Raw genomic sequence first — 15,639 nt, forward strand, 5'->3', positions numbered from 1 at the left:
TCATACAATGCACAGGCCTGGCTACTTCAAAGCAATGGATTTTTAATGGATCAGGCGAGAAAATAATAATAATAATGAACGGCTATATACCAGAGACATTGAACGGGGTGGAGTGGGGAATGGGATCAAAAATGTGTGTGTGTGGGGGGGGGAGTGCATTGGACTATGGTGATGGCACAGGGTGATTTGGAGATGGGAAGTCCATGGGGATTATGACTGAGATGGAAAAAGGAAGAAAATGATGTAAAAATAAACATATATATATATAAGCAATAGGTTTTTTGCCTTTTCTGAGTATTATGTAAGTCAATGGGAATCTGAGGCAATCCTTCCCCTTGACATGTTTTCTCTCTGCCCATCTCTTCTTTCAAAGCCCTCGGCCCAACCATAGTTGTGATTCTCACCCCAGCACTGACAGTAACTGCTGTCCAGTGGACCCAGCACTTCCGGCTGCCACGGCAGGCCGCAGAGCCCAGGCAGAGGCCAGCAGGTCCTGAAACAACTCCTCCCTGGACTTTGACCCAGTGAAAGGCCCTTCTGAGTGACAGTCATGCGCTAGGGGCTGAACATAGGATTTGCCTGGAGGGCAAACATTATCTTCTGTGATAACACCTCATGCAAATTGATCAAAGCAATTTCAAGCTCATGGCAAGGCCACAAGAAATGCTGGCCAGGTCCATAGCTAATCCTCCCTTGCAGACTGCTGCTTATGGCTTTGCTTAAAAGAACACCTTGTGAAACCCCTGTCAACACGGATCAATTACATCTGCTGTGGAGCTGACAGTCTATGAAAAGCTTTTAACCTGTTCACTCTCGATTTTGGATTCTGAATTTGGGCTGGAAAGTTGATGGCATCACAAGTACCTAACAGTCGGCCATCCACATCCAGTCCCTCCTGGTCCAACTGACTGACTCAGAGACCCCGGCACTAGCAGGTCGGCTTTCTGACAGGACAGAGCAGCCAAGGGAAGCCCTCCACGTGGCTTCTGGCCCTGTAACAGCCCTGACATTTCCCCATTTGAGAAGTTTGCTTTTCCGTGTATCATTTTACACTTTTTCCTGGGAGGAAAAAAGCTATTTTATTAACACCCCAAAGACTGTTTTGTTACAAGAGATAGTGATTGACATTCCTTTGATGTGACTTTTGAGACTCTCTTAAACTTACCTGGTATGATTACTTTATCGAAGGGAAATCCTTTGCCTCGGATCTCTTCTTCCTCCTCTTCATCATCTTCTAAGGAGACAGAATATGTACATTGTCGTGTCTATGATATATCATTAGTATGGGGAGCACAACAAAAATAGAAATAGGGTAAGTAGCAGTCACTCACGAAAGACAGCCCTAAAGAGAAAAGTGTGTGCTTTAGAAGTGCTTTTTTGGTTTATCATGGTGGAGTAACTGAGTGTAAAGAGTCGAAGCGAAAAGAACCAGAACTCACGGCTGAACAGGTCTTTGGCTTGATCGTAGGTCTTTGGGTAACCATCTAAAATGTAACCTTGATTCCTGCAAGGCATGGATTTCAGTTTTTCCTTTATAAATCTAGTGATATATTGATCTTCCAGGCGGCCTAAGAGAAAAGAAAATTACTGTGAAGGCATATTCTCCACAGGCATTACATCCTAAAAGTAGCTTAGATGCTTGATAACCCACCAGCACTCAGCCTTTTTTTTCCACAATCAGAGAAGTTGAAAGTCATTTCAGTGATGACCTGGAACCCTGCCCGCTGGATCCAGTATCCCCACCACACTTCTGAATTACGTAAAGAGAGCTATAAGAACCCACAGCTAGGGCATGCTGGGGCCGTGGGGGCCGTGGGGGCCATGGGGGCCGTGGGGGCCATGGCGGTGAGATCAGGAGGCTGGCGTAGAGGAGCGTGCAAAACCAGTCCTGCCGAAATCATGTGAGAACAAATCAGGTCATACGAGGGAGACAGCAGGGACCATCTGTGTCTCCTGCTGGAAAATTCCAAGAGGTCTGTGAGTAAGTTCAAAGGTCTTGTTTTGTTCAACCACAATCAAGGTCCATGTTCCAGGTTCAGGTAAATATGCATAGAGCGGGTTTTGGGCAAACTTGAGGAAGGAAATTAAAAAAACCGGAAAGCCCTTCCTAAGGTTAGAAGGGATGGGATGAGCTCTTCCGTCTTGGAGGACGGGGGTGGCTGGGTGGCTGGGTGGCTCGCAACGGGATACAGGGTGGGGAGGGGGGACCTGCTGCTCTGCAGAGCCCCAGTGTCCCCAGACGCCTCCTCTGCTTGCTGCAGTGTCCTGCCAGGCAGGGCCACTGACCGGTTGGGCGGCTGTAGCACCTGGACATGGGCAGGGTCCCCTGCCAAGGACAGGCACTTCTCGGGCCTGGCCCCCGGGCTTCTCCCCAGGCACCAACGGCTTCTCGTTTAATGTGCTCACCGCCAGGGCCTGAAAAGAGCTCTGTCCCTCCTCCTGCTCCATGGCAGCCTTGGATGAGATTTGCGGTCCTTGCGTAGAGCTGTGAGTGTCTGCCAGTAGGTGGCCCTGGCTGTCTGGCCTGTTAATCTGAAGAGCTGCCCTGCCTTTCCGTGGGGGCAGCAGGGCTCTCGGCTGCCAGAGCCCCGTTTCTGGCCCACAGCACGTCCACGTGGCACGGCTTCCTGATGGTGTGTAAAACGCCCGGCCCCTGCCCTTAATGTGGCCTTGCTGGTTTCCTGCCACAGGCGTCCTCATGACGCAATGCCTCTTCTTCCCCTCCCCCAAATAATGGGAGCAGGGCCTCTGAGGAGGCTCTAAAGCCAGGACAGTGACTCCCTGGTGTCTCTGGGATAAGCAGAGGCAGCGCTGGGCCTCGGAGCATGGATCTTGTTTGCTGGGAGCCTTTCTCTGCCTCTGGGAGAGCTCTCTACGCTTCTAGGACCCATTTCCTTGTGGACCAGCTCACATCCAAGCCAGAGCCACAGCTCAGTCATGGGGGTGGGGGGCATTCAAGGGGAAAAAGGGGCTCAGTGGCTGCCCAGTGTGTGGGCGCTGTCTGGGCAGGATCCGCGGAAGCACAACACCAGGCAGGAGCAGCCAACACGCGTGGCTCGGCCACCCAGGGCCACGGACACCTCAGACCTTCTTCCCTGATGCCCACTAGCCCCAGCCCAAACCCCAGGATCAGAAGTAGCCAGCAGCAAGGGTGGAGTAGGGGAGGGGAGAAATCACATGTGCTTTGGAGGACGACTACCACAAGCACCCAAACTCTGGGCCACGCTCGCACTGACCTTAGGTCATGCTAGAACAACCAATTCGCTTGCATGGAAGAATCCGCATTTATCTGTAATTTCTTCCCGTGCGAATTACTGGTGTGCATTCGTCATTTGTTTTTTTTCTACTAAGGACTTTTGGGTGTGTTTTCTTATTAGTTTGCCTGAGCCTTTTACATAGGAAGGATATAAACTCTTAGTCATATTCCTGGCAAGAATTTTCCCCTAGTTTGTCTCTTACCTAGTAATCAGTGATACTTGATACTTATAAAATAATTACAACCACACACTCGACACATTTATCTTTTCCTTCTTAAAAGTAAGAATTTTTTTTGGTCAGAAGTAATTGATTTGCCAACTGTTTACATAACTATAATCGAGGGAGCACAGCATCACACCCCTATGTGCCTGTTGTTGTTTTTTAACTTACATAGTTTTTCCTATTTCTTTTTTTTTTTAAGATTTATTTATCTATGCATAAAGAACTGGGGTGCAGGCCAGAGGAGCAGGGGGTGAGAGGATTCACCAGAGACAGAGTGGGGAGCACATCAGGCAGATCGAGGAAGTACACTGCTGAGGGGAGTAGTGGGGAGACAGGAGAGGTCTGCCGCGCCCTGTGGGCCACTCCCGGGCCGGGGACCGCACTCATGCTGAAACGGCTGGGGATAGTCTCGTAGTGCCATGTCCTAACCCGCTGTGCCACCAGGTAGGGCCCTTTTTCCCATCTTTTGATCACATAAGTCACCAAAAATTGTTAAAGGTGATTTCTTTTCCTGGGTGAGGAGTTAGGTTGTGTATGAAAGTCTTTGTTGCCGGGGCTTCTGGACTTCAAGACAGTCAAGACGCCAGCACAGCCCGCCCCCACGGCAGGCCGTTACCTGAGTTCTGCTCCATGCTTTCCTTGACGCCCTCCAAGAGCTCCTGGGCTTCGTCCACATTCTCTTCTTCCTCCTCCTCTTCCACTTCTTCCTCTTCTCCTTCCTTAGGTGCAACAATCGCCTCCTACGCCAGAGGGAGATTCACATTGCGCGATGCCCTGCCTCGCTTAGCCACTCACGGCCACCTGGCAAGCGAGCTTGGCAAAGGCTGATTCCGATCAGGAGGGGCACTCCATGGCCCCCCACTATTAGTGGGATTTGAGGATCTACATCCACAACATCAATGAACCCCTGGAAGTTTCCTTCTGCTTTCTCTAGGGAACAATCCCAGGCAGAGCTACTAAAGCATCAATACTTTTCGAGGTATCTGGTTGGAGCTTATCTGAAAGAGACATTTCGTGGAAACGAGGATTTCCAGTGATCCTGTATAGAAGTGTGCCTCAGTAGTCACTGTTCCCAATAAAATGACAGCAAGCGCTTAATTTGGGGGCAGAGGAAAGGCAGGCACAGGGGACGTTTAGGGCAGTGAAACTGCTCTGCACATTACACGTGGGTGCCTTGCCCAGACCCACAGGAAGGACAACCCCGAGCCAACCCCAGTGGACACGGCAGCGGGGGAGCAGCAATGATGTGTCAATGCAGGGTCATCCTTTGTGACCACTGTCCCACCCTGGTGGGGGCCTGGGGCCGAGGGAGGAGACTGTGACTGGAGGGACGGGGTGCCTGAGGCCTACCACTCACTCTTGCTGTGAACCTGATAAAAGGCGTTTTAGCAATATAAGGTCCTTTATTTAATTTTTTAGTTCTTTTTTTTTTTTTTTAAGCAGTTACTAGTCAAAGAACCAGACATCATGAATGACAAACAGAAAGAACACAAGGAAATTTGGAGCTACAGCTGGAGACAGACTAAATTTCAAGGGCAGCCCGCAAAAGCTGCTCCCATTGCCCAGAGGAGAGTCCTGGGAGTGTCTGTATTTATGGAACTGAGGCAAACAATAAGCTCCAATCAGAGTAAGAGAATTCCTTGCAGGATGTCAGGCAAGATGAGTGACTTCCTTACTCTAAGACTAGAAAGGCATCTTGAGAGCATGAAAACTCCCTCTGACGTAGTTCAAAGCGTTACCAGTCTTGCTATGGCTTCAGAGACGACGTCCTTTAATTTAATGTGATGCAGCTTGTAGTGCTTGCACAGAGCCTCGGCGATGCTGGTCTTCCCCACGGCAGGCGGGCCGAGGATGCAAATCTTGATGGGCTGAAAGAGAACCGAAGGGTCTAGTGAGTTCTGACCCAGCTGCCGCCGGGCAGCACGTTAGACTTCGGGAGTGTGCCTTAAAGGCCTGGGAGTGTCAGTCCCTTCCATCACCGCCCCGTCACGGTCATCGCCACGTCCTCCCCACAGTGCGCCCCACTCAGCTGGCAGCTGCTCGTGGTCACTGATCCAGCAGGCGTTTAGGGAGCACCTGCTACGTGCGCTGGCCTGGGCGAGGGGACACTCCACGGAAGCACCACAAGGCACTAGGGACCAAGTCTCCAGTCGTGCAGCGCTGAGCAAACAGCAGAGAGGTGGGGGGCGGGGGGAGCAAGAGGGAGGGGCCGGTGGACTATGGGGCTTGGGGGGTGGATGAGGTAACATCCATCTGAGGGGGGATTGCACCCTTAGGTCATATACGGTGCTGTAAACCAGTGTGATCTCAACAAGTAATAATGAACAACAAACAAAATCCCCAAAGAACTCAAATCGTAAAAGCTTCCAGCTTCATACAGCCTGTTACTCTCATGTCGATAACAAAGAAACAGGAATTTCTAGCTGGTGTGCTGAATGCTTAAGGTATTGCCTCATCACTTGTTTCTGGGCTGAACTCGGTCTTTGATTATACTTTCCTTTTCATTTTTTTGAAGATTTGTTTATTTTATGCATACAGAACTGGGGTACAAGTCAGAGGTACAGGGGGAGAGAGGATTCACCAGAGACAGAGTGGGGAGCAGAATGGGCAGATCTGCGAAGTACACTGCTGAGGGGCGGTCTGCTGAGCCCTATGGGTCACGTCCCTGGCTGGGGATGGAACTCACGCTGCAGTGGCTGCAACAGCTCAGAGTGTGGCACTTGAACCTGTTGTACCACCAGGCAGGGCCCGATTACACTTTCCTTTTTTAACACTGCTAATTCATTCTAATTTTTTTTATGTGTGTTGGGGAGGAGGACAGTGCATGGGACTATGGTGATGGCACACGGGTGAATTGGTGATAGGAAGCCCATGGGGATTACAACTGAGATGGAAAAAGGCACAAAATGATGTGAAAATAAACTGTTATAATAATAAAAAAAATGCCCTCATTATGAACACCACCTCCTTGTCTTCTACTAAAAAACTTGTTTAAATGCTGAAGAAATTCTCCCTGCTTCATACCCAGAGAGCAAATGAAAACACCAGTAACAGAGAGTCATTTCTTTCAAAATTGCCCAGACTATTACGAAATGGAGGCTAGTGTTTTGCAAGACAAATGAATTTTTTAAAAACCATGCCCATGGGAAGAATTCCCATTGCCAGAGTGCCGGGAAGTTGGTTGTGACTGTCACTGTCACCTGACAGATGAGAAATCCAGGGCTGAGGAGGAAGCAAGCCTGGTTGGGGGTGGGGGACACGGAGGAGTTGGCGGGCCTGGCTGGCTTGGGACGGGGCCATGACCAAGATGGCTCCGTGGAGCGGGGACAGGTGCACTGTCACTGCTCTGCTCAGGGCCTGGTTGCATCCACACCTCCAGGCCCGAAGTCAGGATGCAGTTTATTCATGTACAAGAGCAACAGGCTCTGAGCTCAGGCCACTTCCTGGTGCTCACGTGCCAGAGTGTTTACCCCACCTCCCGGGCCCTCTTTCCCCACCCCAGGCAGGTGTGGAGGGGAGCTCCGAGGCTTCTGTTCACAGCATGTGAGTTAGATGAATGGATCATATTTTGGCGTCCGGTCACGGTGACATGGGGCCTCTCTCTCTGCAGGGATGACTCTGCCTTGAGAAAAGATCCAGGATCATGGAAGTCTGTGGCCCAAAGCCCCCTCTGGAAGCACCCGCAGTGGCGCTGACATGCCGCCCAGGCCCTGTTCCCTGGCTCTGCTCCCTGTCGTGTGAGCCCTACTCAGGGTGCTGGACTTCCAGATACACTTACTCCTTCTCCCTGTTCTTGTCCAGGCCTGCTGACCCGCAGCCAGGTGGTTCGTCCCTGTGTGGTTTCACACTGAGCCCCAGGGACAACTCGGGGGGACCCCTGGGTTTGCTTCTGTCTCAGAAGAGTCTCCAGGTACAGTCACCCCTGCACCTCAGGTGCTCAGGGGACCGTGGTTTCTTTCACTAAGGGGTGCGCCCTTGCCTTATTTGTTCATTTACCTGCGAGTTTTTGATCCTTCAGACACAAGGCCGGGCCCCCTTGCTCGGCTCCGGGCACAATGCACTTACGCTTTCGGTGGCACCTGTGACTCAGAGTCTCCGATGTTCAGAGCAATTTCTCGTCTCTTATCCACTTTCATCTTAGGAATGCCAGGACTCCCCAGGCGGAGCACTGAGATCTAGGCGAGGGGAACCTTCATCTGATTTCAGAGAGGGAGGCGCGGAGGCCTGAGGCCACTCAGGCCTTTCTAGCTGATGGGATCTGCTGGTTTGTGACCTTCAAGAAGGTGCCTCACCTGTCTGAGCCTTCATCTCCTGAGCCATGTTATGGAGACAAGGACATCTACGTGGATGTATATAACCTGGCTGGAAGGGAGCGATCAGAGCGATCAGAGTAATAGTGCTGCTTGCCCTCCTTTCTCTCTGCTGAGCACACCCAGGGCTGAACAGGCAGGCCAGCGTGGCACCTGCTAGTTCTCACTGTAAGGACAACTCTGTGACCAAGGTCCTGCTCCCGTGAGAGACGCATGATTCATCACCTGTGTTAACTTGAAGATGTTTGATATTCTGTTGATCACTACTAACATAACATACATGTCAGGACCTCCCTGTTGGCCTAGGGGTTAATTCTCAGCGCTATCAGCACTCAGGCCTGAGTTCCATCCCCAGCCAGGAAGTGACCCACAGGGCGCAGCAGACCTCCCCTATCTCCCTGCTGCTCCCCTCAGCAGTGGATTTCAGTAGATCTGCCTGTTCCGCTCCCCACTCTGTCCCTGGTAAATCTTCTCACACTCCACTCTGGCTTACACAATTCTTCTATGCAAAAACAAAACAACAACAACAACAACACATCAATTGACCTCAACCCATGGGCCACATTTGACAAAGAATTTGAATTTTGAAGTTTGGGCATGTGAGAAAGAAAACACTTTCAGAGTAGGGTGACCCTGAAAGTTCCATGATGGTCCTTACATGGGGGACCCAGACAGGCCCGGGCAGTTACCAGTAAGCCTCTGCTCTGCTTGTACTCCTTGAGGATGCTGTTGATATTTTCCACGAATCCTGACTGGGCGGTCCAGCGGATGTTAAAATTCTCCTTCACATACAGTGCTTCCATCCTCAGACTGACCAGCAAGTGGTCCAGGCTCTCTTGCTGGGAGATAAGACAAGGTGGGTGATTTATCTTTCTTTGCGTTTATTTACACAGAGGCAACAGCCCCGAGCCGCTGCTGTCATTACAGGAAAATACACCCCCAAGCTCTTGAGGTGAGCGGAAGGAGCAGCCCGGAGCAGGGGGCTCGGGCTCACGCCCCCCGTGACGCCTCCCGCCTCCAAGGGCCCTAGACAAGCAACAGCAAGGGGAGGAACTGCAAGCCCACTATGTTTCTCCTTAAGTACCTTTTGTAATAGCTGCGTTTTTAATATAATTTAAAAAAAGATTTTATTTATATGCATACAGAACTGGGGTGCAGGCCGAGGTTTAGGGGCCGGGACAGAATTCGCCAGAGACAGAGTGGGGAGCACAACAGGCAGATCGATGAAGCACACTGCTGAGGGGAGCAGCAGGCAGGTCAGGAGAGGTCTGGGATCACCTCTGGGGCAGGGGGTCAAACTCACACTGAAGGGGCCACGGCCAGCTCTGCAGTGCTGTGCTCCAACCCACTGTGCTAATGGGGAGGGCCATAGCTACTTTTTTGTTTTTTTAATATTTATTTGTTTTGATGTATACAAGAACCAGGGAACAGGCCAGAGTTGTGGGGGGCAGTGAGAGGTTTCACCAGAGACAGGTCAGGGAACAGAACAGGCAGATCTACTGAAATCCACTGCTGAGGGGAGCAGCGGGAAGACAGGAGAGGTCTGCTGCGCCCTGTGGGTCAGCTCCCTCATTGGGGATTGAACTCATGCTGTGGTGGCTGCAGACAGCTTCTTAGTGCGGTGCTTTAACTCCGTGCACCACCAGGGAGGGTCCTGTTAGATCTACTTTTTGAAGAGTGCAACCCCATCGTTCAAAATCCAAAAGAAAGAAAACGCTAGAGGGAAAAAAACACCCTTAGACCCCAACGCCCCCAGCCCCCGCTGCTCTGGAGACTCTGGCTTTTCACAAAGAGACCCAGATGTGGGGCTTAGGCGCTGCCGTCTATCCCTGAGAGGAATTCTGTGCAGAGCTTGAAACTGCGCTGATTTCTGTTGCAATGGCATCGGAATCTCAGCCCCTCCCGGAGTGGCCAAAGGGCCCTGTGTTTGAGCCCTCAGACCCTCTTATCTATGAGGTTGCTTTCGTGGTTTCAGCCCTTGAGATAAACGGTGGTTCGAAAACATTACCTAAGATACTTGAGAGAAAGCGAAAACATACTCACATTAACTTTTATCACAGAATATTATCATTGTTAGTCATTGTGTTATAATCTCTTACTGAGCTAAACCAGAAGACTAAACTTCTGGGTGTGTCCAGGGGAAGATGCGTTCAGCGCTAGGCTCAGTTTAAGGTATCCACTGGGGTCTTAGAACATATCCCCCACAGAAACGGGGAGAGGGCTAGAGACAGCGTAGCTCATCAAACAACTTTTAAACCCACTTTCTGACCGCAGCCTCTGAGGGTGTTTCTGGAAGGAAGATAGAGGTTTGCAGAAAGAAGACAAGCTGCTTTAGGGTCGAAGTCCAGTTGTGCAGGAGGAGCTGAAGCTGTTTGGAATGAAATATTCTGATTCCAAAGCTCTCAAGAGCCAATGCATTTAGGAAAAGAGTAGGAAAAAAAGAAGCAGCAGCAATTCTTATATACTAACTGTCAAGTCCTTGGTTAGGAAAGCATTTTCTTTTGGTACTTTCTGGATTTTCCCAGGGCCAGTACTTTTACTGATGCACTGTTAGGGGGAAAACAGAGAGAGATTATTTAAGATGTCAGATAAAACTTCTCAAAAGATTGCAACATAATAGAATACAAGAAATCTTTGCAAAATGGAGAAGCACCGAGGTATTCACTGATGTATGTGCTCTATCTGTGTATGGAACAGTCACTGGTGCACACCAGGGAGTAGAGGTCGGGGTGCAGAAGTCTGCCCCCCATGCTCAAGGAGCTCCCTGTCTGCAGAGAGAGGCCGATGGACACACACTGATGTGCAATATTTGCAGCTGGCAAGGGGGTCGCTTGGGAGCCCCAAAGATAGGCACGACCTGCCTGGGAGGCGCGCAGGAGGCAAGCGGTGCAGAGCAAGATAGGCGAGAGGATTAAAATGTTGAGAAATTAAAATGGGTAACAGCCCTGACGAAGTCGGGGCGCATTCTGCAGGCACCTGACTGCCGGGTAATCTGTGTTTCCAACCACACTCATCACCCTCACTGCACTCGCATCCTGACACCCGGACTTGGGGAGTTTCGAGAGATGATGCTCGTCTCTCCAAAGGTCAGTCAACACTGTGGGACCCTGGCCTCACAGAGGTCAAGCTGTCCATCACTGCATGCGTGCAAGCACCCCTCCCTTCTGCGTGCTTTTCTTTTGAAATCAAACCGTAGGGGAAGTTATCGGTTCCCTGGTAGGAACTGTGGTCTCTGTAGCGCTGCTGCATAGACTTTACACAGCGGCCACAATGTGGCCTGGCCCAAGGGGTGACTCCCGAAAGACCCCAATCAAAGCTTTCTTCTCTCTTGCAGGCAAAGCTAATTATAGTTAACATGAGCTGAATCTTCAAGGCCAGTAGGGGTTGGACACGGGAAGGGCTCCTGGTGACGGCTGGCTTTGGCCAAGGGAGTCTGGACTGGAATGGAAGCCCTCACTGCTGGCCCTGGAAGCTCAGTGGGTTTGGCGGCCATGTCAGTACTTTGGGGCAAATGCTCTCAGAGACCCTGCAGGGCCCCGTGTGATCGCGCGTTGGGGTCCCCAAGAGCTTCCTCCCCGAGCCCCATGGTAAATACAATGGAGCAGAGAGGCCAGGGGTGGTGGTGGCCCTTGCAAAGTCTGCAATACAATGGGCTTGGTTTCCAGGCCATTCTGTTTTAGAAATGCCTGGCCTTGCCGGCACGCCTGGCTCCATAACTTGACTTTAGGGTCAAACCATTTGCGAAGTGCCATTGGGCTGGGCTGACACAGATTTACCTTGACAATGTCTTCCAGCGTGAGAACAGACTCGTCCACGGCCACCAGGTAGTGTGGCTTGGGCACGTGGTCTATTATGTTTTGTACGACTCTGCAGAAAACAGGGAAAGCCATCAGGGAGGGACAAAGCCAACAGATATCATAGCAGAATGTGTGGCCTCCCTTCCTGGGCCCAGCGTGGTGCTGGTGTTTCAGTAAGTCGTCACATTTCCTTCCCAACAAGGACAGAGTTGTTAGGGTGATGAGCTAGTGGGAGCCCAAAATGGCTGGCTTTGGCTCCGCTGGTATCAGCAATGTAGCCACTGGGTTTACCAAGACCCAGAAGTCCAGTGAAGTCTCACAGCTGTGCTTTGGGGCCGGTGATGTTGCATAAGATAAGACACAGATGCAGAAGATGGTGACTCACCTGGGGATGTCCCTTAGCATGAGTCGCTACGACTTCCTACACCCCAGGACTGTGGACCATGGCCAGCCTCTGAGGGCTGAGCTGTCCTGAACCCACCCAAGGGCCTCTGGGTGTGAGGCCACCCACCTCTCACGGCCCTGCCAGAGAGCAGTCACTACCCCTTCTCACAAATGAGAAATCAGACCAGAGAGGTTAAGTTACTTTCCCAAAATCACAGAGCTGAGGAGAGAATTCCAGAGAGAAGTAATAGGGGCCAGAAGTCAGGCCCCACTTCCACACGAGCTTCCTTTTCAGTAAAATGAAACTAACGCCCCCACCAGAATGTCTACTTGACACTGATTTCCCACACATGAACACGTGGCACAGTCCACTTTTAGTTTCTTTCTTTGTTAAATGTTTTGATGATTTGTCAAGAAGCCTCAAAATGCTACGGAAAGGGGGCCCAAGTCCTTCTGCAATGGGAGTGACTTAGTATGTCTGTGCAGAAGTCAGATGTTAAGACTCAGGCGAGGCACTTTGTTTAAATAACACAAAGATTCTCCCACGTCTGTCAGCCTAATAAAGTCAAATCTCTGCAGCAGGGCCTGTGACCGACAGCCCACGTCTGGGCGATTTGGGCATCAATTTTGACAGATACAGATCTAGATTTGGGGTGGAGCCTGAAACATAAAATTGAGGGGCACCTTTTTAAAGAAAACATACTAAAAATTAACTTTAGGGGCATGGAGGGGCCCCCCCATAAGGGAAAGTTCCCAAAGTTTAAGTTTCATTGTCCACCACCAACATACAGATCCGCCAGGGCTTATGACCCGTGTCTCAGCGGCCAGTGGCTGAGAGGCAGAGAGGAGAGGGAGTGCAGAAACAGACCCTCTGGAGTGTTCCCGCCTCAGGGGTGAGCTTGGGGTGGCAGGAGAACGCCCCACGAACCCGAAATGTGGAACTGATGAGCCGCACAGACAGTCAACCATCTCCCTGACCCGATGGCAGGTAAGGGTCTGTGAAGAGCTGGGGTCCTCATCTCGCCTGGAGCCCGAGTCGGGCGTCCCTGTCCGTGGGAGAACCTGTGTCCACTGGACTTACAATGGCGTACACACTCACAACCTTCAGGTTTAGAGCTCGCCATATGGTCCTGGAATTCACAGTGGTGGCTTGGGCCTATGGCGCTCATCTGGGACAGAAGAATGCGGTGGTCAGAGGCCCTGCAGGAGGCACATGTCAAGCACTTTCTTTTCCAAAATTGGAAGACAATCTATTCTGCTGTTAAATTCTGGAAAATGAGCTTGAACTTGCCACCAAAGTGTGGCGTTTTTAGCTGAAGGGCGTTTTCTCATCAGATACGACGTACAGTAAAAACAGTAGCTTCTGCGTCGTGTATGAAGGACAAATTTGGCGGCACATGTGAGGGTCTTAGCGCCTGGTAGTCACCCACTAAGTGTTCATGGGAAAAGGTGAAGCACAGCCTTGTGGGACCCAATGGAGGATCAAGACGGGAGGATACTGAGGGAAGTAAGCCAGAGAAGGCACTTACTGGACAGCTTCACTCATTGGTGAAATATAAATAACCAACAAAAACAAGTCAGCAAAACAGGACAGGAATAATTCTTAGGTCCCGTGAAAAATATGCTGGTTCCCAGAGGGGACTGGCCGGGAAGGGAGGAAGGGAGAAGGGGAGGAAGTGGGCAGGGCATCCCCTGGGCCTCTGGTGGCCAGTGAAGGTGAAAATTATGCAAATGATTGGCTGATCAATACCATTTGACAACAAACACATTCTGGCCTAATTCTAGGCCAGTCGTGCTCTGGGAGAATGCTTACCCGGCTAGATCAAGAACATGAATTGCTGGGATCACATTCGTTCCATCTCCAAAAACCGGTAATGCAGGGACCTCACCCAACCAAGCTATCTAAAAAAGAGAAAAGCGAAGCTCTGTGTGACTGGCCGCCGTGTACAGGCAGAGCCAGTCAGCATCAGAAGCGCTCTCCCCAAAGGAATCTCCGCGAAGAGGTATTTCGTAAATCAGCCCTGCTGAGTTTTAGTTGTAGAGCAGATCCTATTACAAAAAATAACAGTAACCTCGGGGCCGAAATGCTTTTAAAAAAATCTATAACCAGCTATCGTCAGGCATCAGCAGTGTGGTATCTACAAAGAGAGAAAATGCTGTTAAAGACATAATGCTTATCATTCCCATTTTAATCTACTGCTCTCAGTTAGAGGAAATTGTCATCATTCATAGACGGAATGCTTAATAGGTGAAGGAGATGACATTTCTGGGAAGCGCCTGAGTCCGCATTTGAACTTGATCTTAAACCCTGAGTCCAAGCCTGTGTCTCTTCCAGTCTGTATTTCAGTAAATAAATAGACGGACTAAGCACCACGGCCACATGCTAGGCGATTCTCACTTGCTTTTAAAGAGAGGAAAAGCGAGCGCTCCTTTAGCAACAGGCTAAAGTGCAGCCCTGCAAGCTGGCCACAGCTGCCTCAGTGCAAGTTTGACCCCCAGTCAGGGAGCTGACCCACGAGGCTCAGCTCACCTCTCCTGTCTTGCCCGCTGCTCCCTTCAGCAGTGGATTTCAATACATCTGCCTGTTCTGCTCCCCACTCTCTCAGGTGAATCCTCTCACCGCCCCTGCACCTCTGGCCTGTACCCCAGTGCTGTGTGCATAAATACATCTTTAAAAAAGAATAATAAAAAGTGGAAAAGGTAGAGGTGGAGGCCACAGGGCACCTTCACAATTTTCCTGTTACCCCCTGTTAGGGGGTGCAGTGCAGTGAACTGGGGCCACTTCCCCCAACTTACAAGCAGCCACCTTGGTGACTCCCAGACCCAGCGTGCATGAACTGGACTTTCTGAAGAAGGGAAGGGGGGGAGGGGGGGTCAAGTCAAGCTTGATAGAGTCAAGTTAAATAACTGAGCACATGTGGACTTGGGGCACTTGCCTGGGAAGCCTCCCTTGCTCCCTGGAACTGCTGGGAAGGAGATTTGGCAGGGGCACAGAGGAGAGATGTAGACACATGTAGACGGTTGTCCTGGTCCTTGGCAGAGACAATGGCGGCCACGTCCTGATCTCACAGTGGATTATGTGGTCTATGCTACCGGCTCTCTCCCTAGGACTTGCCTCCCCCACCTTGTGGTTCTCAGCCGGAAGGTGCCTTAGGCTTGGGGCAGCTTTCAGACTTCAGTGGCTCCATATTCTTTCTTCTCCTTTCTCTATGCACACTAGTTCTATTAAAGACCTTTCATACTAAGTATTGCTCCCTTTGGGCAGCAATGGCTGAATCCCTTTCAGAGCATGTACCTCTTAAATTTGGAGGTCCATAGTTACCCCTTGGCCACGTGTGAAAATATCCACAACCTGGACATCTCAGTATCGCCACCATTTACACCCAGGTCTGTCTACTCCTGCCCCACTGGGTCAATTTTTTTTTTTAATTTTATAACAGTTTATTTTTATATCATTTTGTACATTTCTTTTCCCATCTCAATTATAGTCCCCGTGGGTTTCCCATCACCAAGTCACCCATGTGCCATCACCATAATCCCGTGCACTTCCTTCCCACCCCCCGTTTTTGATCCCGTTCCCCACTCCACCCCCACAAAATGTCTCTGGTATATGGCTGTTCATTATTCTTGTTATTTTCTCGCCTGGTCCATTATACTCCTGCTATGAG

General features: G+C 50.6%; 1 protein-coding gene across 1 annotated transcript in view; it reads right to left on the minus strand.

The window, feature by feature from the left end:
- AK7 (adenylate kinase 7) overlaps positions 1-15,639 on the minus strand; it is a 51,202-nt gene that overhangs the window by 14,562 nt on the left and 21,001 nt on the right. The window contains exons 7-14 of the mRNA XM_004681585.2: positions 13,785-13,873; positions 11,567-11,657; positions 10,260-10,337; positions 8,480-8,629; positions 5,220-5,348; positions 4,097-4,220; positions 1,440-1,568; positions 1,166-1,234 (exon numbers count right to left, since the gene is read on the minus strand). Of these exons, the coding sequence (XP_004681642.1) occupies positions 1,166-1,234; positions 1,440-1,568; positions 4,097-4,220; positions 5,220-5,348; positions 8,480-8,629; positions 10,260-10,337; positions 11,567-11,657; positions 13,785-13,873 (859 nt within the window). The remainder of the gene's footprint in view (positions 1-1,165; positions 1,235-1,439; positions 1,569-4,096; positions 4,221-5,219; positions 5,349-8,479; positions 8,630-10,259; positions 10,338-11,566; positions 11,658-13,784; positions 13,874-15,639) is intronic.

The sequence above is a fragment of the Condylura cristata genome, unplaced genomic scaffold, assembly GCF_000260355.1.
Source record: "Condylura cristata isolate star-nosed mole 26May11 unplaced genomic scaffold, ConCri1.0 scaffold00013, whole genome shotgun sequence".
Taxonomy (NCBI): domain Eukaryota; kingdom Metazoa; phylum Chordata; class Mammalia; order Eulipotyphla; family Talpidae; genus Condylura; species Condylura cristata.